At 32.9% G+C, this 22,640-nt stretch overlaps 1 protein-coding gene across 9 annotated transcripts; it reads left to right on the forward strand.

The window, feature by feature from the left end:
* The first annotated feature begins 1,545 nt into the window (after nucleotides 1-1,545).
* Nucleotides 1,546-21,283, forward strand: LOC137818097 (methionine aminopeptidase 1A-like). Of its 9 annotated transcripts, none has more exons than XR_011082031.1 (17): nucleotides 2,252-2,371; nucleotides 2,471-2,599; nucleotides 3,015-3,065; nucleotides 4,914-5,084; nucleotides 5,311-5,386; nucleotides 5,541-5,588; nucleotides 5,664-5,708; nucleotides 6,073-6,172; nucleotides 12,859-12,910; nucleotides 12,983-13,024; nucleotides 13,204-13,265; nucleotides 13,350-13,448; nucleotides 13,937-14,010; nucleotides 14,121-14,190; nucleotides 18,997-19,062; nucleotides 20,019-20,129; nucleotides 20,588-21,283. XR_011082031.1 is itself a non-coding variant. In XM_068621317.1 (17 exons), the coding sequence occupies exons 2-17, from the start codon at nucleotides 2,529-2,531 to the stop codon at nucleotides 20,663-20,665; spliced, it is 1,194 nt and encodes a 397-aa protein (XP_068477418.1). In that variant the 5' UTR covers nucleotides 2,252-2,371; nucleotides 2,471-2,528; the 3' UTR covers nucleotides 20,666-21,283. The 9 variants fall into 9 exon arrangements, 8 of the variants coding, with proteins under 8 accessions (XP_068477425.1, XP_068477426.1, XP_068477424.1 ...); XM_068621317.1 differs by having other exon boundaries at nucleotides 20,041-20,129; XM_068621324.1 differs by lacking the exons at nucleotides 2,252-2,371; nucleotides 2,471-2,599 and adding an exon at nucleotides 1,546-1,599 and having other exon boundaries at nucleotides 20,041-20,129.
* Nucleotides 21,284-22,640: the final 1,357 nt, after the last annotated feature.

The raw sequence follows: 22,640 nt of genomic DNA on the forward strand, positions 1-22,640 counted from the left end.
ATAAATATTTTTAAGAAAAATATAAAGAAATGAAATTTTGAACTTATTTATGAATTAATTTTAAAACTTAATATGATTTTTTAACTTAATCATAAGTTTTACTTCAATCATCGAGTAGGAGTTTAATTTCTTATGAAAAGTTTATTACTCAAAGTAAAACTAAGTTTTTTTTTCTTTGTAAAGACTTTTACTCTAGGAAAAATAATTAAGGAATAACTTATCTTCCAATATTGATTATATTACTTAAGTTAGTATAGGATCTATAAACTTTTACATTATGAAACATAAAATTGTTAGATTTATTTTTGGAGTTATTGTCCTAATTAAAGTATTATTTATTATATCTAATACGTTATAGCTCAATATAACCAAAGCACATGAATGTGACGCTTCAGTGTATGAGTGAATGTTAAAATCCTGAAACCAACACCCATTTCAAGCTCAATTAATACAAAACCTATATAAGTTGGTATGAGAAAAGCCATGTTACTCGATTTCGATTATTGATCGATCAATAAATTAAAATAATAATAATTGTGAAAACTACGAATTATGATTATATCTTACTAAATCTAAATAATATTATAAAAAATAAGTTAATATTGATTTAGTGAAATATAATATTCTCTAAATATACTAATATACCAACGTACCAATATACTAATATATCTTCCTTATACTAATATATCTTCCTATAAAGGTTCTAAAGGTAGTGGGAGCTGGTCTCATGAACCTTATGCAGGTGCAGGTTTCGGGGGTTTTTAGGTGTGTGATATAACTCACATGGAAAACACGTTGGGCTGACTAAAATCTATGGTTCTAGGAGAAGGATCTATTGCATCTCCGAAATCCAAATGATGAGCTTATCATGCCTATATGAGATTTCAGTTGATGGGAGTCCTGGACATAGGATTGGTTTAATGTGTAGAATAGGAGAGATGCTTGTGGAATATGGATCTTGCTCTTAAATTTTGGGTTGGTAGGCTGCTGCCATAATATCAATCTGTTCTGCATCTGTTTTTTTGAGATTCGAGAGATCAGAATATCAATCTCTCTGGTTTTACATATGTGGGTTTGGTATGCTGGTTTTTGCTGGATGTGGGTTTAGTGTGTTGGAAAGGGCATATTTCATCTTAGTAGCTTTTTAGGTTATGCTCATGCTTTGATCAGTAGGTCTTGGGTGCTCTGAAAGTGCTAGCCGGTATTTAAGATTTATCTTAGTTAGGAGTACCTATCTTATGTATACGGGTTGTGACACCTCTGAAGTGTCCCATTTTAATTTTATTCATTCTTTGCTGTTAAAAAAGAAAAAAATCTTCCTATAAATAGGAGATCAATAAATCAGTTAACAACTGATATTTGATTGATTCGGTCCATGACAATTAGGGCCCATGACTAAACACTATAAATAAATCTTTTACGTAGGTGTAAGATATGCTTTAATCAGCTTTCATTATACGCTCTTAACACAAATTACTTACTTAAACGTCAAAGTACATTTTTCAGGTCAACTCCAACAGAACACCAACAATTAAAGAAGGATTGAAGTGAAGAGCGAAAAGACAACCGACATATAAGTAATTATACAACCAATTTCAGGTATTATTTAAACCTATTTTATGTAAAAATGTTTTGTTTTAAAATAAATAGTTAATATAGATTAGGTCAACACTGAAAATAATAGTGTGCGCTGGATTGCCGCTTAAGGAGACGAATTAAAAAGAAAAAAAGGTAACGTATGATAAGTCCACAATTAAGAAGAAGCTAAAAATAAAAATGACACATTGCATATATGTGCGTTAGATAGACGAATTAAAAAGAAAAATGAAAAAGTAACGTGTGACCATGCTATAAAAAATTGGAAGGATTTATCAAGTTCTAGTGTTCTCACCTTCTGATTAACCTGTCCAACATAATCTAAATCCTATACTAATCATTCTAAATTCATTCAACTGCTATTCCAGTCAGATATTGAAATCTTTTGCAATGATAAAATACGTCTGAAATGAGTACCAAAAATCATCGGAAAACATCGTGAATCACCACACACAAGTGCAAATAATCAATCAAAGTGAGTCCAAAAAACAGACAAAACAGAAGAAAATGAGAATCTCAACCACAAGAAGAGTACACAGAAATGGAGAAGAAAAAAAGCCAAAACCTACTTAAAATTTTAAAACCCATAAGGATAATTTCGTCTTTTTCCTTATAGTGATTGGATGCAAGTTCCAATTCGTATGGTACAAGAAGCCATAGCCCCAAGATTTATAATTTCGTCTTTTCCTTATAGTGGGGTGCAAGTCCCAATTCGTATGTTGCAAGAAGCCATAGCCCCAATGTTTTCAGAAAGTTTGAAATGTCTTTGAGACAGGTGTTGTTATTTGAAAAATTTGTTCCATGACCTTAACGTAAGATTCCTTGACCAACACGAAGTTATAAAATGTCTCCTCACTCTCTCTCTCTCCCGCAGGTTGGTCTAACTTGTTTTCCTTTGTTTGCCACTCCCTAATTTTACCTTTTTGCAATCAATGGCGGGTGAATCTGATGTGTCCGAAAACAACATCTCTTGTGCTAACTGTGCCAAACCCGCCAATCTTCAGTACTCTTTCTTCTCTCTCTGTGTTCTATAGATGCTCACAACAAGTCACAATCACTGTGATTCCACTTTTTTTTTTTAATTTATTTTGTTTGGGGGTTGCAAGTTTCTGTTTTTTGTTTTGATATGTGGTAAGGACTAAGCTATTGCTTTGGTAAAATGGGGTTGTCATGGTTTCAGCTCAAGTAGATTTTGCTGCTGCTTGCAAGTTGCAATTTTGATGTTTTCAATTTTACGGTACACAAAATGTGTTGCATTTAAATGCTGGTGGTTTTGGTCAACTGGGTGCTGAAAGTTTGAATTTACAAGTTTGTTATGATGGTCTTGCAATTGGGTGATTGTGGTTTGGTACGTATGATAATGTTGTAGAAACAATCCATTGATAAGTTTAATTTACTTTTCCTCCTTTTTTCTTCAGGTGCCCAAAGTGCATGGAACTGAAGCTTCCTCGTGCAGGTTCTGCCTTCTGGTTTGTGACTATTCCTATTTGTCTGTTATTTGCATTGTGAGACCTTTTTTTTCTGTTAGTTATATTAGCCTATAACTCAATATTGTGACATTTCTATGAGTTATATTGGTTTATAACTCAATATTGTGACATTTCTACAAGTTTTTGCCTAGTGGTAAGCGCTCAATTCAATAATTGGTACTAGAGCCAAGGTCATGAGTCTAGTGAGACAATTGTTCAGGGAAAGATTGTTGCAGTTGCACGATTATCTTGTGATGTAAGCTAGGTGGGCTAACTCATAATCGAAAAGTTCAATTTCTAGTACAACAATTACTAAGGAAGAGTTTGTTATAGGTTACATCAACCCTCCTAACATAGGGTAGGTGAGTCAAGTCAAAATCGAATATTGGCGCTTCAGTTGTACTTGACTATCAATTATTCCTTCTCATATTTGGATTCCCGGATCTCCTCTAAAAGATTTTGATCCTTGCTGTCTCTAGCCACATATCCATTGTGAATTGGCAGCTTCATTAAGACGAATACCAAATAAAGTCAAATACAAGTTTGTAGATGGGAATTATCAATCATCATAATCTTCTAAATCCAAGCCGTCTTCATCATTTTCATCACTACTGAGCTGTAGATTTCATTTTTAGAAATTGAAATCCCAAGAGTTTACCCCCAGAGAGCCCTAACCTATCTGTTCAAAGGATGTCTTTGGAATCAATGACTTGCTTCTACTGTAGTTGCTATTCGGCCAACCATTTGGTCTACTACATCTGCTATGCTAAACAAACCGCAATGCTGAAGTGTGTAAGGAAATAACGGATTTCCTATTAATGGGTTATATATATAATATACAATTATATTTCCTATTTACCTTATTAATGTGGATTAAATGAGTAGATACCAATATTGCTTAATTAAGGGGATTATGAGAACCCTAATTAGCAATATAAATATAGGCTATTGGTTATGGTCCCCAACACACCAAATAAAAACAAACGTTATTCTTCCCATTAAGAAGAGAGACTAAGGTCCCATAGAGGAATTAGGTTATTTGGTTGAGGAAGACCACAAACCTCCTGTTCTTGATTGTCGTAGAGATTCCGCAACAATCGGCGATCATCACCATGGATCCAGCTATTTTAATTCATATTCTTGATAATTAGCATGAAAGATCTTGACTATTTTCGAATTATAGAATTCAAATGGCAATATTGAGAGATATAAACCCTCCCTTGTTATAATTTCTAATTATATAATCCGAAAATAGCCAAGATCTTTCATGCCAATTATATGAATTAAAATACTTGGATCCATGGTGATAATCGCCGATTGTTGCGGAATCTCTACGGCAATAAAGAACAGGAGGTTTGTGGTCTTCCTCAACCTAATTCCTCCCCTATGGGACCTTAGTCTCTCTTCTTGATGGGGAGAAGAAAGTGTGTTTTTATTTGGTGTGTTGGGGACCATAACCAATAGCCTATATTTATATTGCTAATTAGGATTCCCTTAATTAGGCAATATTGGTATCTACTCAATTAATCCACATTAAGGTAAATAGGAAATATAATGGTATATTATATATATAACCCATTAATAGGAAATCTGTTATTTCCTTACAAAGTGAACACTAAAGTTGCTAGGGCCCGCTACACTACTATATCGTGCTATCTAAAATCCTGAATGCTACTATTAATATATCGGTGCAACATAATGTATGAATTAGTGCTGACTAGTAATACTTATCGACCATTATAATAAAAAAAAGAGTAAGTTCTGATTGATCTAATTTAATACCCATAGCAGACAAATTTACTTCTTCATATCCTTCATACTTGAGCCAATTTTGATATCTTTTGACAGCTCTCAGGAATGTTTCAAATCTTCATGGAGCTCTCACAAATCAGTGCATCTGAAGGCAAAACTATCCTCACCAGACACCCAAAATTCAGGCTCAGTCAGTGAAGGTTGGTTATATTGTTTAAAGAGCGGGCAGGCTCGAACACCAAAGCTTCCTTACTTTGACTGGACTGGGTAGGGCTTTGCATATCTTCATACTCTAACCTTTCAAATCCCCACAATTTACTTATTACAAGATGTTGTGTTCATTATTAGTAAAGCTATTTCACGATTTTTCATTTTAATGGCCTTTTGTGATTGTTCATTGTTCTCCTTCTTTTCATTGATTCTTCTTTTTCGAGTTTACTTCTAATTACTTGTTCATTTGTTGAAACCAAAATTTAATTTTTGCTCTTGCAAGATCACTGCGACCATATCCCATTTCCAGTAAACGGGTTGTCCCAGATCAAATTGATAAGCCTGATTGGGCTGATGATGTAAGTTATCCGAGTTCTTCCTGTTTAAATGCTTTGTGTCTTCTCTGATTTAGCGTATTTTGCTTAAATACCATCGGATGTTACTTTTTGATTACTTAGAGGAGGGTCCATTGGTTGCTGACTTGTTTTTATTTCTTCTGTGTTTAACTTCCAGGGAATTCCAAAAATTGAGCCCAGTAGTGGTCTGCAGTATACTGTTGAGGTGGGTAATTTTAAGATACATGAGTAGGTCCAAAAATTGTCTTTATTCTACTTCCTAACTTATACTAATCTGTAGGTCAAAACTCCAGATCAAATCCAGAGAATGAGGGAAACTTGTCATGTAAGTTCCTTGCCACTCTGTCTCTGTAGTTTCCCTTGTTTATAAGAAGAGGATCTTATTCCTCTGCCATCTCAATCATAGTTATGAATCCAGGATAATGGTGCAGAGCTGCTGGCCCAAAAATTGGGATAGCAGGATAGTGGATATATACTTTAAATAACTAATAGTATGCATACATAAATGCTAAAAATAGAAAAATTACTTAAAATCATGAGTTTTGAATTGAATGACAAATTCAGAAACTGTTCAATGTGAGTAAACTTTTAGTTCTGATCTGAAAGGTCTTTTAAATAGTTGTTTCTTTTCTATTTTGTGTTGGTGTATTTAGCCTCTAATTATGGGTGAATTGATTTATACTTTGTAGATTGCAAGGGAGGTGTTGGATGCAGCTGCTAGGATTATTCAGCCTGGTGTGATGACTGATGAGATTGATAGAGTTGTTCATGAGGCAACTATTGCTGCAGGTACTAAATTTTTATTGTGTTTCCTTTTGAAACACTTCAAGTCTTAACAATTTTAAATTTATTGAGTTTTAGTAATTTTATCAATCAATGTAACTCGGATACTTCAACTTAGTAGCCTTCTCTGTGATGTACTCATTTTTTATGTTAAACTCTTCACAATCAAATATTCCTATTGCTATTTTACATTTTATTTTTAAAACCTTTATACAAATAGGTATATCATGATACCTATAATAAATAAAAAGTTTGAGATGGATTATTTTTGGGAAAATAATATTTTTCTTTTTCAAAAACTATTATTTGTCCAAAATATAGTGTTGATTTTTCTCGGCAAATGTACCGAATCAACTGTAATATAGTACTCTTTAAAGTACGAATGTCGAACCCACAGGGAACAATTCTAATTAAGATGTTCTGTTATAAAACTCATTAAGTATAGGAAATAATGTTCAGAACTTTGTTCATAACCAAATTAAAGATTTCACAAATAACTCGGAGAGTTAGGGTTTGATTCAACCAAAACCAAAACTAACTTATCAAATATAAAGAAAGATACTTGGGATTGAATTGCGTCTATCTCAATCATCTGTATTTTGAATAATACAATATATAATACTCAAAACTACTTATTCTTGATGCTTAATTTAAAATCATTCACCTTGATTCCTCACTGATGAAATTCATAGGATAATTTCTCAAACACTGATTCCTCAGATATTTAACAAATCATCCAGCTTTAGGAACAGAATTATAATGCAATCAATAACCTGAAATCTATTCCTAGCATTACAAGTTATCAAGTATTTTCGTCTATTTCAGATCCTTAAAGGTACTTTCCAGTTAAATTTAAGGATCAAAATCAAGCAATAAGCATAAAACGAAAATACCAAGAACAAGTAGAAAAGAGAATATTATATATATAGTGGAAAGAAATAGATGAAATATATTTATGAGATATCTTACAAATGTGATTACAGTCTCTATTTATAGACTGTTTTACAACCTAATTAAAGAAAGAAATAATAGGCAATGAAAGCCAGAAATAATGAGTGTTTAAAGTTGTACAAATCAAATAAAATCAAATCACTAACAAATCTGTCCTAATAAATATAAAATAGAATCTGCACTTAATTATAACATAATTCTCCTGATTATGCAACACTCCTCCTCAAGTTGGTGAATGTATATCTATCATTCCCAACTTGCAAGTAAGATCTTCGAATTGTTTTGTGGGAAGTCCCTTAGTAAACATATCTGCCAATTGGAGTCTTCAAGGGATGTACTCAGTGGCTATAAGACCATCATCCAACTTCTCTTTAATAAAGTGTCGGTCTATCTCTACGTGCTTTGTTCGATCATGTTGAACCGGATTGTGTGCAATACTGATAGCGGACTTATTATGACATGCCAAACCCATAGGAGCTTCATATTTTATTTTTAGGTCATCAAGTATGATCTTCATCCATAATAGTTCACACACCCCTTGAGCCATGGCTCTAAATTCTGCCTCTGCACTTGATCTTGCAACTACATTTTGCTTCTTGCTTCTCCATGTCACCAGATTTCCACCCAAGAACATGCAGTAGCCTGTGGTGGATCTCCTATCAACAATCGATCCTGCATAGTCAACATCAGTATATACTTTCATGGATAAGTTTTCCCCCTTTTTGAATAGCAATCCTTTTCCTGGAGAGGCTTTTAAGTACTGAATAATTTTATCTACTGCCTGCAAGTGTCTTTCTCTTGGATCATGCATAAATTGACTAACCACACTAACTGCATAGGCTATATCTGGCCTAGTGTGTGAAAGATAAATGAGTTTTCCCACAAGTTTTTGATATTGTGTCTTCTCCACTTTTGGGTTTTTCTCATCATTCCCAATCCTATGATTTTGCTCTATTAGCACTCCAGTGGGCTTACAACCCAACTTACCAATCTCTTTGAGAAGATCAAGGATGTATTTCCTTTGAGAAATAAAGATGCCCTGTCTCGAGTAAGCAACCTCTATCCCAAGGAAGTACTTCAGCTTCCCAAGATCCTTCATTTCAAATTGAGCAGCTAGTCTCTCCCTCAAATTTTGTTTTTCAATCTCATCATCACCTGTAATAATCATATCATCTACATAGACCAAAAGTAGAGTGAGTTTACCATTCTGAGAATGTTTTATAAACAGAGTATGGTCACCTTGGCTTTGTCGGTACCCCAAAGATACCATAGCTTGAGTAAACCTTCCAAACCAAGCACGAGGTGATTGTTTAAGACCACATAGGGCCTTCTTAAGTCTGCACGCCTTATTCCCTTCATTAACAATACCATAACCAGGTGGAATCTCCATGTATACTTCTTCCTCCAAGCTTCCATGAAAGAAGGCATTTTTAACATCAAATTGATGCATTGCCCAACCAAAGTGTGCTGCCAGGGAGAGAATAATCCTGACGGTATTCATTTTTGCCACTGGAGCAAAAGTCTCCTCATAATCGATCCCATAGGTTTGAGTGTACCCTTTTGCAACCAACCTTGCTTTATACCGATCCAGTGTGCCATCAGACTTATACTTAACTGTGTATATCCACCTACAACCCACTGCTTTCTTATCTTTTGGTCTCTCTACAATCTCCCAAGTGTCATTCCTTTCTAACGCGCTCATTTCTTCATTCATGGCTCGAATCCAGTTCTCATCTTTTAAGGCTTCTTGTACCGATGTAGGGATTTTGATAAAATCAATAGCTGAAAGAAAACTCTGATGCTGCATAGAAAGTTTTTCTGTAGACACAAATTGGGATATAGGATATTTGGCACAAGATCTTTTTTCTTTTCTCAAGGAAATAGGTAAATCATTTAGGTTAGGTTCAAAACCAGTATTTAAGGTGTCCTCAAGAGTCTCACTGGTATGAGTTCTTACCTCCGGTTCAGACAATTGAAGTTGTTGTTCAACCAGGACGGGTTCTTGTTGCCTTCGCTGATATTGTTTTTCAAAATATTTGTCTTCATTATTCTTCTCTGGTAATGATGTTGGTGCAGGGTCTTTGTCATCCTCCCTAAGAACGAAATCCTGCAACAAAGGAAAAAGTGGCAACTCAAGGTCCTCAGCTTCTTGAATACTCTCCCCCTGAAGCTGAGAACTAGGAAAGAAAGACTCTGTTTCATGGAAGGTGACATCTTTGGAAATATAAACTTTACGACTTTGAGGATGATAACATTTGTACCCCTTTTTGTTGGGGGCATAACCGATGAAGACACATTTGATGGCACGAGGATCTAACTTACCCCGATAAGGACTATGAACATGGACAAAAGCAGGACAACCAAAGATACGATTTTGAAGACTATTCAACATGGGAATAGAAGGATAGAATGTGGTCATAACCTGAATAGGAGTAACACCCTCTAGAACCCGAGAGGGTAATCTATTAATCAAATAAGTGGCAGTCAGGATTGCTTCCCCCAGTAAGATCTAGGAACAGATGTTTGGAAAAGTAAAGCTCGAGTAACCTCAAGGAGATGACGATTTTTCCTTTCAGCAACCCCATTTTGTTGAGGAGTGTCCACACAGGTTAATTCATGAACAACTCCATTTTCCTCAAGGAACTTGGAAAGGTTTTGGTTCACATATTCTCTTCCATTATCATAACGCAATCTCTTAATTGGACTTTCAAATTGTGTTTGAATCATTTTGTAAAACTTTACAAACAAGTGAAAAACTTCAGACTTATCTTTCATGAGGAATATCCAAGTAACCCGAGTACAATCATCAATAAATGAAACAAACCATTTTGCACCCGAGATATTAGGAATAGGTGAAGGTCCCCATACATCTGAATGAATAAGATCAAAAGGTTTAGAACTTTTATTACCATTGGGAGGAAAAGTTGTCCGATGGTGTTTAGCAAACTGACAAACATCACAATGAAATGACTCAGCAGACACTTTTGTAAATAAAACAGGAAATAAGGACTTTAGGGTACTAAATGGAGGATGACCAAGACGTCTGTGTTGAAGCCATATCTGAGAGGATGACAAAGATTCACGACCTTGCTGAAGATTAGAAGTGTGTGCCTGTAGTCTAGCACCCTTTTTACTTTCTTCATGCTGTAAATAATATAACCCACCCTGCTCTTTAGCAATTCCAATAGTCTTCCCCGTGGCAAGATCCTGAAAAACACAATGGGAAGGGAAAAATACCACTGCACAATTTAAATCTTGGGTAATCTTTTGAATAGACAAGAGGTTATTGGATAGTTTGGGAACATGAAGCACATTTTTTAAAGGAAATGAAGGTTGAAGGTGAATGTTACCACGACCATTAATGGGGATAGTGGAACCGTTAGCAACAGTAATATATGGCTTACCGGATAAAGTAGTGTAGGATGAAAAAGAAGAGGAATGAGGTGTCATATGATCAGTAGCACCAGAATCTATAATCCAGATATTTTCAGTACTAGAAGCATTAAAGGATAAAAAACTAGAACTCTTACCACTCATAGTAAAGGAACAATAGCTAGATGGCTTACTAAGGGAGTCCGTGAGAGTTCAAAACCAACTGAGTTTTTCAGATTGGCAAAATTTGATCCTGTTCACACAAAAAAAAAAAAAAATCCGTCGGAATAATTTTCCGGTGGCAGTTTCCGGCGGCGATTTCCGGCGAGCAGTGGCAGTTTCCGGCGAGCGACGACAGTGGTGGTCGGTGGTGGTGGTCGGCGGTGGTCAATGGCGGTGGCAGTAACGGTCAATGGTGCAAGGTGGTGGTGAATGGAGAAAGGATAAGGAAAATAGAAAGTTGCAGCAATGAAGGCTGTCCAAAAAAAAAAAAAAATTGCAGCAATGAAGGCTGTCAAGGAAAATGATTACAGCAATGAAGGCTAAAAAAAAAATTGCGGAAGCATAGTCTCCTAGATCAGGAGCTCTGAGCTCTGATACCAAGTGGAAAGAAATAGATGAAATATATTTCTGAGATATCTTACAAATGTGATTACAGTCTCTATTTATAGACTGTTTTACAACCTAATTAAAGAAAGAAATAATAGGCAATGAAAGCCAGAAATAATGAGTGTTTAAAGCTGTACAAATCAAATAAAATCAAATCACTAACAAATCTGTCCTAATAAATATAAAATAGAATCTGCACTTAATTATAACATAATTCTCCTGATTATGCAACATATATATATATATATATATATATATATATATATCACCAAGAATACATTTGATCAAGGTAAATTACATTCAATCCCAAGTTAGAAAGCACTTAGCCACTCATGACAGCTCCTTCAATCTTCATTCTTGATCTGGATTGCATAAGAAGGGCTGATCTGAGCAAGTTCTTCTCCTAAGAACAGAGGTTTCTTCTCTTTCTCTCACTAGTCTCTCTCTATAAAAACCCAATCTTTTTCCACCGCTGGTTTTGAGTTGTGTTTCAAAATTTATATAATCAACTTTAGCTCAAGCTAGCCCGTTTTAGCTTAAGCTAGATCTTTCGGTGCATTTTTAGCTTGAGCTAGCGATTCTAGCCTGAGCTAGAATTGTACTGCACCTTTAATCAACTTTGGACAGTTTTAGCTTGAGCTAAATCCTCTAGCCTGAGCTAAATCTTCTTGTGATCCAATTAAGTTTTTACTTTCTTTCTTTCAATGCCAGCTTGAATAATTCTTTCAATGCTTCATATTCATCTGCAATTTACACAAAAATTGAGATTAAATTTCTTCATTTGTTTCTTGGTTCAAAATATATAATCAGATTCAATAATTCTCATATTAGGATAATTTTCTTACATTAAGCAACAATTAAGTTCCAAAGTGTTCAATTTTATCAATCATAAAAACTACACATTGGCACTTATCATATAGACTTCTCGAAAGCTATTATACAAGCTTGTGACATTTAATTGTGTCTACATTAGGGTTTTAAATAGCGTGGCACAGTCATGTAGTGGTGCAGAGCTTACAGGGCAACTTTCCTGGATCCAATAGCTGGCTGAATTGTGGCACTTTGTTGATTCCAAAAAAATACCTTACAACAAAGTCATTCAGATTATTATTAGTTTTGGGATTTTAATTTCCAAAATTGAAATCTATTGATATTATTTTTTTTAATCAGCGATATCTATAGATGTTATGATTTTGAAAATGATAAAGAAGGTTTGGATTTAGAAGATGACTAATAATTCCAATCTCGGGAATTGGTATTTGGCTTTTGTTGGTGTTTACTTGTATGTTCTGTTTAAGACACTAAGACTTTTTATTTTTAATTATAGATGTTATAAATATAGAGAATTTTATATAAACAAAAAAATAGTTCACAGTAGAAGTTGTTTTGTTATACCCAAAAATTGGATATAGCCGGACAACTTCTATTATGTATATTTTTATGGGTTCCTGTTAAGTGTTGGCAATACTGCAGCTCGTGACTCTTGAGCATGCATCCTCTATTGTTTAGTGTTATAATTGTGGAGATATATGGTGAAGAGACAAAAGTAATCTCTCTCTCTCTCTCTGTCTATTCCACTAGAGGAGCATGTATATATTTATATGTCTATGTCTCAAATACAAAGAAGATACAAAGTAATGGCCCAACCTTCTCATAACTTTGTTTCCAAATGGTTGCTTGAGTTTCTTAATGTGAGTGTCATTTGGTTATTTCAGATAGTTATTGATGATGATATTTTTTTTTATTTTTAACCTTTGCAGGAGGATATCCATCACCTCTCAATTACAATTTCTTCCCTAAATCTTGCTGCACGTAGGTACTTTTCTTCTGTAATGTCATATTGTCTAGGTATATTTTAAGAATGAATTTTGCTCTGTCTAACAGGTCAGTTAATGAAGTAATCTGCCATGGAATTCCTGACGCGAGGTAGACTGTTTTGTTCCTTTTGTGATATATTCGTACAATGGTTTTTTGTTGATGCTAGTTCTCAATTTTATTGGTGGCTGTAATTGTTATAAACTAACTTCCTCCACTGATGCTTCCAGTGACTCACTGAGGCATGATAAGACTATTGCAACTTGAGTTATAATATGGTCATTGTACAGGAAGCTTGAGGATGGTGACATTGTAAATGTTGATGTCTCTGTGTACTATAAAGGTGTTCATGGTAAGTTGATTAGCATTTATATGCTTCACAGTTTCCCTTGAAGTTCATAAATCGACAACTGGTTAATTGTGGGTTGTTGTGCAGCTGATCTCAATGAAACATACTTTGTGGGAAACATTGATGAAGAGTCTTGCCAATTGGTAAAATGCACATATGAGTGCCTGGAGAAGGCAATATCCATTGGTATATATCCATTTTTATTTCAATTCTGAAATTTCTGTCTCTTGTTTAAGTTTCAAATATAATTGAATTGAAACATTATAGCAGTCATAGATCTCTTGTTTGTCTTTTGTTTGATGTGTACCTTAAAGGTTCAATATGAATTCTTAAATCAAACTACAAATTTGTCTTTAAATTGTTGATTTGGTCCTATCTCCTAAATCTCATATTTTAAGGTAATAAATAATTTAAACATTAAAATATAAGTTAAGGACAGAAGGACATGTTGAATAACTAACGTGAATTATATCATATTAGCTACTTATTATGTTGTAAATATGCATGGAAATATTGATAATTGATGTTTACAGATTGCCATACTATACAAGTATGCAATTGGCATTTGTAGATTATGTTTTAGTTGTTTAAAATACTTCATACAATTAAAATGTATATAACATTTTAAGAAACTGAAATATTGATCCTAATTCTTCATCTTTAATCAAACTCAGTTAAACCTGGGATACGGTTTCGCGAAATTGGTGAAGTTATTAGTCGTCATGCTTCAGTGTCTGGCTTCTCAGTGGTAATTTTTTACTTATTGGTTCTTTAGTTTTTGTAATCTGTTTATCATTATTCCTTCACTATAATTGTTGCTTATCATTTGTTCCTTATTTTTTCCCTTGGACCCCATAGGCAAGATCATATTGTGGTCATGGAATTGGAGAGCTCTTCCATTGTGCACCAAACATTCCTCATTATGCTAGTATCCTTCCTTAGTTTTTAAGCACTGCAAGGTATTGTAAAAAGCATGGTTATAGAATCAAGATTCCAATCGTGAATTGCTTTTTTTAATCTTGAATCTAATCTTATTATGAATTGTAAGACACATAATAAATAAAATGATATAATTTTAAATAAGAATAAGTGACATGAAAAAAACAATAGAAATATCATATATGAAAATGAAGTCAAAATGTTCAATCCACAAAATCAAAACATAATGAAATGTAAAAAACATAATAAAATATAAAATACTATTTTCTATATTTAAATCTTACATCCTAATCTTATGCTTTCACTCATCCTCTTCGAGATCGACGTCACTTAGATCATCTTCTTCCTCTTATATAACATTATCTTGTAGCTCATTTTCATCCTCTTCCTCAACATCTTCAATCATATCTTCAATTTCATTATCATTTACGATTATGGTAGATTTTCCCTTTCTGTCAACCTTAGTAATTAAATTTCTTTGACCTTAAAGAAACAAAAAACTTATTACAAGTATTATAACATTTATGATTAATTTAATCATATAGGTTTTATAATTTAAACAAATATCTCTTTTCCTTTTGTTGCTTGGAGCCCCCTCTTCAATTGTAAAAGATTCATGTATATCCATCCATGAAACATCATTTGGTAGGTAAGGATCCTTCGACCAGGTAAACATATAGGATCATAAGTATCCCTTTCTCCTCTCTAACCTTTTGCCTCATCTCAAGTTGAAGGTTATACTTAACAAAGACAAGAGCATTTAATCTTTGTTGTTCTAAACGATTCTTTTTTTTAGTATGCACTTGATCAAATATGCTCCAATTTCTTTTGCATCCAGTAGCACTACAAGTGAGACTCAAAACTCTTATTGCTAGATTTTGTTGCTCTTTACCCACTCCACCATAGCTTTCCCACCAAAGAGCTGCAATTTCGAACAAAAAGCTAACATTAATTTGTGTGATCTAAACTATTATGATTTTTATGAAACTATTAAGATTAATTAAATCTCCTTGTGTTTTTTGTTTTAATCTGTCAAGTTGTTGAAGGTCTTAATTATTGAAATTTGTGGCTATTTGTTTTTTTAGCTTTATCCATAGCTTCATATATATATGACATAACAGGTTTTGTGTCTCTATCTACAAGTCTTAATACTTTCACAAGTGGAGTTACACACTTCAAACAATATTGGATGGATTTCCAGAATCTATCATCACTTAAAACAATGTTCACCACTTGTTTATCTTCATTTTTACTACCATGATTACTTGTTGTCCATTATTGTGAAACAAACATGGCTCGAAGATCATTTTTCTGTTGCTTTGCAGGGTAAGAAAAGTAGTTGCAAATCTCGTGACTGTTGGTCATGCTAATTTTTTTCCTTTGGAATACTTTCTATACGAATTTAGAACCCATGTGTGCCTATAGATGAAAGTTGTGATCTTTTTGGCATTTGCAATGGTATTAGAAAATACTGGGAGCTGACCAATGTCTTCAATAACTAAATCAAGACAATGAACTGTACAAGGAGACCAAAATAATTTTGTTTTTTTCTCCTCTAACATTTTTCCTGCTGCCACAAAATTAGAAGCATCATCTGTCACAACTTGCACAACATTATCCCCCAATTTCTTCTACAACAAAATCTAATAGTTCAAATATTTGTTTGGTATCATTGATCACATTACTAGTATCAATGGATTTTAAGAAAATTGTTCCACTTGGACTGTTCACCAAAAAATTGGTAAGAGACCTTCCTTTTCCATATGTCCAACTATTACACATCAAAGTAGACCCAAATTTCTCCCATTCAACCTTATATTTCTCAAAACTAGCTTGGATATTGTCTATTATCTTTTTCAAATAAGACATCCTAACTTCATGATAAGTAGGAGGCTTTAGACCCTTTCCATATTCAACAACAACAGATTTTAACATTTGAACAAATAATTAATTTCTTACCAAATTAAATGGTAAAGCATTACCATATATGCATTTGCAAATGTGTGTAATCACTAATTCTCTATCCTTAAACATTTCATTCATGCTTTTTATTTCCTCTTCCTGGGAAATGACTCCAATATCCCCTTTTTATTACTATCTTGGATATCCACTTCTTTTAAAACAATTTTGACGATTTGCTTCTTTGATTTTTTCTTTATCTTCTAATAACTTCATAAACATGTATTTGATATAATCTGAAACAGATGTACATGTAATGACATCTTTCTTTATACCAGCAAGATGATGTTTCATTCTTGCAACACCCCCCAACAAGTATGTGAACAATACTTACACTTGAGTAGAAGTCTATGGGAACACTCTCACAATGATTCCATGCAATATTTGTTTATTTCTTTCGCTTTGTTTGACTTATTGCCTCTACCAACAAAAGTCAAACAAATAACAATTGTTTTTTTTCTAAAATAATAATAAAATATTCTTGAAAAACTCACTTTTGTGGAAAAAAAATAACCAAAAAATATTAAAACAAATAATACAAGAACAACTATATATAAAAAATAAAAACTTTTATATAAACATATGCTAAACAATCTTATATAATTAGTTGTTATTTGTTTGACTTTGTTGGTAGAGGCAATGAGTCGGACAAAGCGAAAGAAAACAAGAAATATTACATGAGTCATTGTGGGAGTGTTCTCCCTCATAGACTTAGTCAAGTGTAAGTATTGTTCATATACTTGTTGGGGTGGTGTTGCAACAATGAAACATCATCTTGATGGTACAAATGAAGATGTCATTGCATGTACATATGTTCCAGATGATATCAAAAACATGTTTATGAAGTTATTAGAAGATAAAGAAAAAAATTAAAGAAGCAAATCGTCAAGATTGTTATGAAGAACTCGATATCCATGATAGAAATAAAAAGGGGACATCGAAGTCATTTTAGAGGAATTGGAAACAAACCATAAATGAAATGTTTAAAGATATAAAATTTGTGCATTTAATTTAGTAATAAGTTCCTTATTTGTTAAAATTTGTTGTTGAATACTTATCATGAAGTTAGAGGTGTTTTATTTTAGAAAGACAATTGACAATATCCAAGCTAGTTTGGAGAAATCTAAGGTAGAATGAGAAAAATGTGGGTATACTTTGATGTCTGATGGTTGGACAGATGGAAAAAAAAGGTCTTTTACCAACTTTTTGGTGAATAGTTCAAGTGAAACAGTTCTCTTAAAATCTATTGATATTAGTAATGTGATCAAGCATGTCAAACAAATGTTTGAACTATTGGATTCCGTGGTAGAAGAAATTGGGGAGGATGGTGTTTGCAAGTTGTGACTGAAGGTGTTTCTAATTTTTTGGCAGCAAGAAAAAAGTTAGAGGAGAAGAGAACAAAATTATTTTGGTCTCCTTGTGCGGCTCATTGCCTTGATTTAATTCTTGAAGACATTGGTCAGCTCCCGATATTTTATAATACCATTGCAAATGTAAAAAAGATCACAACTTTCATTTATAGGCACACATGGATCCTAAACTTGTATAGAAAGTATTCCAAAGGAAAAAAATTAGCTTGACCAACAGTCACGAGATTTGCAACTTTGTTTTTCTTATCCTACAATACATAGGATAACAGAAAAATGTTCTTCGAGCTATGTTTGTTTCACAAGAATTGACAACGAGTAATCATGCTAGTAAAAATGAAGGTGAACATTGTTTTAAGTGACGATAGATTATGGAAATCCACCCAATATAGTTTGAAGTGTGTAAATTCACTTGTGAAAGTATTAAGGCTTGTAGATGGAGACGCAAAACTTGTTATGCCATAAATATATGAAGCTATGGATAGAGCTAAAGAACAAATTTCAAGACTCTCGATACAAAAAGGTGTGGAAAATAATTGATACTCAGTTGATTTTGCAATTACATAGTCTTCTTCATGTTGTTGCTTATTACCGTAATTATTATTACCTCAATCATGATTGCAAATCAGTAATGATTTTTATTTCGATAAATTTTTTTCATTTTATTATGACAATTTTTAATGCGGATAGTAAAGTTGGAATTTTATGAGACAAAAGGTTAGAGAGGAGATACTTATGGTCCTATATATTTATCTGACATTGAATCAGATGATGAGTGAATTACTGAAAAGGAGGATTCTTGTCTACCAAATGATGTTTCATGGATGAATATAATGAATCTTTTATTCTTGAATAGGGGCTCCAAGCATCAAAAGGAAGAGAGGTATTTGTTTAAATTGTGAAACACATACAATTAAATTAATCATAAATGTTATAATACATATGTTCAAGAAATTTAACTACTAAGATTGATAGAAAGGGAAAATCTACCATAACCGCAAATGAAAATGAAGATGTGGAGGAAGAGGATGAAAATGAGCTGCAAGAGAATGTTATATTAGGAAGCAGATGATCTAAGTAACGTTGATCTCATAAATGATGAATGAAAACATAAGATTAGGATTTAAATATAGAAAATTATATTTTGATTATGTGAACATTTTGACTTCATTTTCATGTCACTTATTCTTATTTTAAAATATATCATATTTTATTTATTATGTATCTTACAATTCATAATAAAATTCATGATTCGAATCTCAATTCTATAACTATGTTGTTAGGCACAAAATGGCTTGCAAAACTAGAAATCATTCTATGGATGTTAGTCATTCACTTTCTTGTTATAAATACCATTACTTCCTAAGAGCCGATGTGCATCTCTTGCTTTTCTATCACTGCCAACAAAGATTGCTAGAAAATAGAAAGAAAACTTGTGGAATGTATATATACTCCTTAACCACTGTCAGGAAATAAAGCAGTTGGTGTGATGAAGGCTGGACAAACCTTTACAATTGAACCAATGATCAATGCTGGTATGCTTATAGTTGAAAAAAATAGATGAAATGTATTTCTGAGATATCTTTACCAATGTGATTACAGTCTCAATTTGTAGGCGGTTTACAATATAATTAATGAAAGAAATAATAGGTAATTAAAGTTATACAAATCAAATCACTAAAATATATCAAATTTGTCCTAATAAATAGAGAATGAAATATGCACTTAATTACAAAATAATTATCTCCTAATTATTCAACATTCCCCCTCAAGTTGGTGAATGTATATTTATCATTCTCAACTTGCAAGTAAGATCTTTGAAGTGTTTTGTGGGAAGTCCTTTAGTAAACATATTTGCCAATTGGAGTTTTGTCGGTCTATCTCTACGTGCTTTGCTCGGTCATGTTAAACTGGATTTATCACACACCAAACCCATAGGAGCTTCATATTTTATTTGGAGGTCATCGAGTATGATCTTCATCCATAATAGTTCACAAACCCCTTGAGCCATGACTCTAAATTCTAAATTCTACTTCTGCACTTGATCTTGCAACTACATTTTGTTTCTTGCTCCTCCATGTCACCACCAGATTTCCACCCAGAAACATGTAATAGCTTGTGGTGGATCTCCTATCAACAATTGATACTGCATAGTCAGCATTAGTATATATTTTCATGGATAAGTGTTTTCTCCTTTTTTGAATAACAATCATTTCCCTAGAGAGGCTTTTAAGTTCACCAACTTGAGGGGAGTGTTGAATAATTAGGAGATAATTATTTTGTAATTAAGTGCATATTTCATTCTCTATTTATTATGACAGATTTGATATCTTTTAGTGATTTGATTTGTATAGTTTTAATTACCTATTATCTCTTACTTCTTTTACTTATTATTTATTTCCTTAATTAGGTTGTAAACAGTCTATAAATTGATACTGTAATCACATTTGTAAAGATAACTTTGATGTGATGAATACATGTGATGTGGCAGCTCCAATATTATTTTTCAATAGGTGTCTGGCGTGATCGAATGTGGCCTGATGGATGGACTGATGTTACAGCCGATGGTAAACGAAGTGCTCAATTTGAGCATACTCTTCTGGTTAGTCCTTCTGCTTTCTCCACACTAAATTCTGGTTATTTTCTGCATCATGTCCTGCCAAGTAGAAAGAAATGAGAGAAAATGATCATAGTTGTAATTTTCGTGAGGTTAACCATTAGCCATTTACTTCCTCACTCACCTCTATATAATTAATACTAATGATTTTGGTGTGAAACAAGTGTAACTTCAATCATATGTTTTGGACCTATAATCTCACAGAGTGAACCTATAATCTCATGCATACTATCCAAATCCTTCACCACTCACTAACCTAATCATATGTTTCTATCACATAGTGCTACAAAGCTGTGGCCACTTTGTTTATATTTGTTTTGGTCAGTGATTTAGTAATTTGAAATTTACTTATATTTGGTCTCTGAAGTATAGATTAGTAGATGATGACTATTTTTAGATGATTGTAGCTATCTAATATAGTTCATGGTGTTCATGATAATTAGGTGACAGATACTGGTGTTGAAGTTTTAACAGGGAGGTTGCAGACATCACCAAGTGTTTTTCCTTGGCTAAATTCATAATTGGATGAATCAATATGGAGACAGATGCTGGGCAATTTCTTCCTGCACCTCCATAGAAAACGTGAATGACAACTTTACCCTTTTTTCATTGACACCTCTCTTCCCTTTCTTTCATACTCTAAAATTTCATACTCTAAAATTCCGAACTTTAGAATTTAGAATATTATTTTGTATTCCAAATTTTAGAGTTTGGAATATATTTTGAACCCAGAATACCTTTTTAATTTGGAAAACAAAATTGTATTCCAAAGTTTAGAGTTTGGAATGTGTTTTTTGGATTCGAAAATACCTTCAAAACTCTAAAACTCAAAATACATCGCAAGGTCTACGGATTATACAAGTCGGAAATGAAAAAAAAAAATAAAAACTCTGCACATTTTGCCGAAGGATAGTGTTGGAATAAAGATATTTATGGAGGTGTAGGCAGAAACTATGGAGGCGGAGGAAGAAATTGTCCAGATGCTAACATTGTCTAAGAATACCATAAATTAACTGAGCAACATTTAGGCATATCACTGCACCCAATTCTAGTGGAAAAGACGAAAATGTCCTTCATGTATTATTTTTTGTATTGCGGATTTTCTTATCTAGAATGAGCTTTTGATTTTTGTTTCTGAATTTTTATTTTCGGAACACAAAAGCTTTTTTCGATTTACTTTTTTTTCGAATGTATTATTTTCAATTTTGATTTTTTATTTCTAAAATAAAGGGTATTTTTGGAATTTTTTTTGAATGTATTATTTTCAATTTTGATTTTTTATTTCTAAAATAAAGGGTATTTTTGGAATTTTAAAATTGTGTTGGGTGCGGGTTCAAAAATATTGGGTGTAGGAAGAATTTGTCCAACATTTATTTGCTCGATTTCTCTGGTTGCCTCTTTTGGGTATCATGTTTGTAAGCTATACAAAAGAAGAAGAAAAAGACTCAATTTAATATAAGTGGCCAAATAAAGTTTTTTAAGTTCAAGCATCAAATTTCAAGAGATTAAGAAGGTAATTAAGCTAAACAAAATTTTATCAATGAGTGTACGTGTATTTAAAAAATAAAGAGAATAATAAAAACGAATTATAAGAATAAAGATATAAAGGTAAAAGATAAAGACATTAAACTTTTAAATTTAAAGTTTTACAAAACCATCTAATATAAATTAGTTAAATATAAACGTATCTTCATAAATACCAATCATACTATCAAATTCATTTAATTATTAAAATCTTAATTCTTTAGACAAATAAACTTGCGTTGGTTTATTATAATCTCACTCCCTTGCAAATTATAATCCATGTATCGACATTGTAGAACAAGAGTTTTTAAATGTGTTTAATTAAAACCAATTTATTCCTATCATTAGTTTTAAGTAGGTGTTTTTCACAACATTCTAGGTTTACAAATATTTTTCAATGTCAATTAATAATAGGTTGGTTGATGGAGAGGAAGAATCCAATCCATAAAAGACTCTTGGAATGACGAAAGCTTTGATGCTTTAGAGTGAATGATGGATGAAGAAAATTGGTGGAGAGTGTATTCTAGGGAGAAGGTTTGTCCAAACTTACTAGGAAAATGTTTTTTGACTAGCCAGAATTAGGAAAGAATTTCTAAGTTGACTTAAGAACAAGTCAGATGAAATTTTAGCATAATAAATCTACTCATTCATAAGTGAATTCTAGAATGCATGAAAGGTTTTATTTATGAGTGTGTCATATTTGGAAAGAAAAAAAGAGAGGGAAATTCAAATTGAATTTCTCCTTATGCTCCCTTAGAAAGCTTAGCACAAAGTGGATCAAGTGTGACTTGTATAAGTTTGCTTAAGAGATGGGAACAAACATTTTTTCCTCACTAGCACATAAAAGCAAAATATTTTCGCAAGTGGAGTTGTGCATGCACACATTATTTCTATAACTAGACTATCAATTCCTAAGGGGTTGAATTTTGGGGGTGATTTTTATTTTAGTTGTTGGTGTAGAACGGATGAGGG

Source organism: Phaseolus vulgaris, chromosome 10 (assembly GCF_000499845.2).
Source record: "Phaseolus vulgaris cultivar G19833 chromosome 10, P. vulgaris v2.0, whole genome shotgun sequence".
Taxonomy (NCBI): Eukaryota; Viridiplantae; Streptophyta; class Magnoliopsida; order Fabales; family Fabaceae; genus Phaseolus; species Phaseolus vulgaris.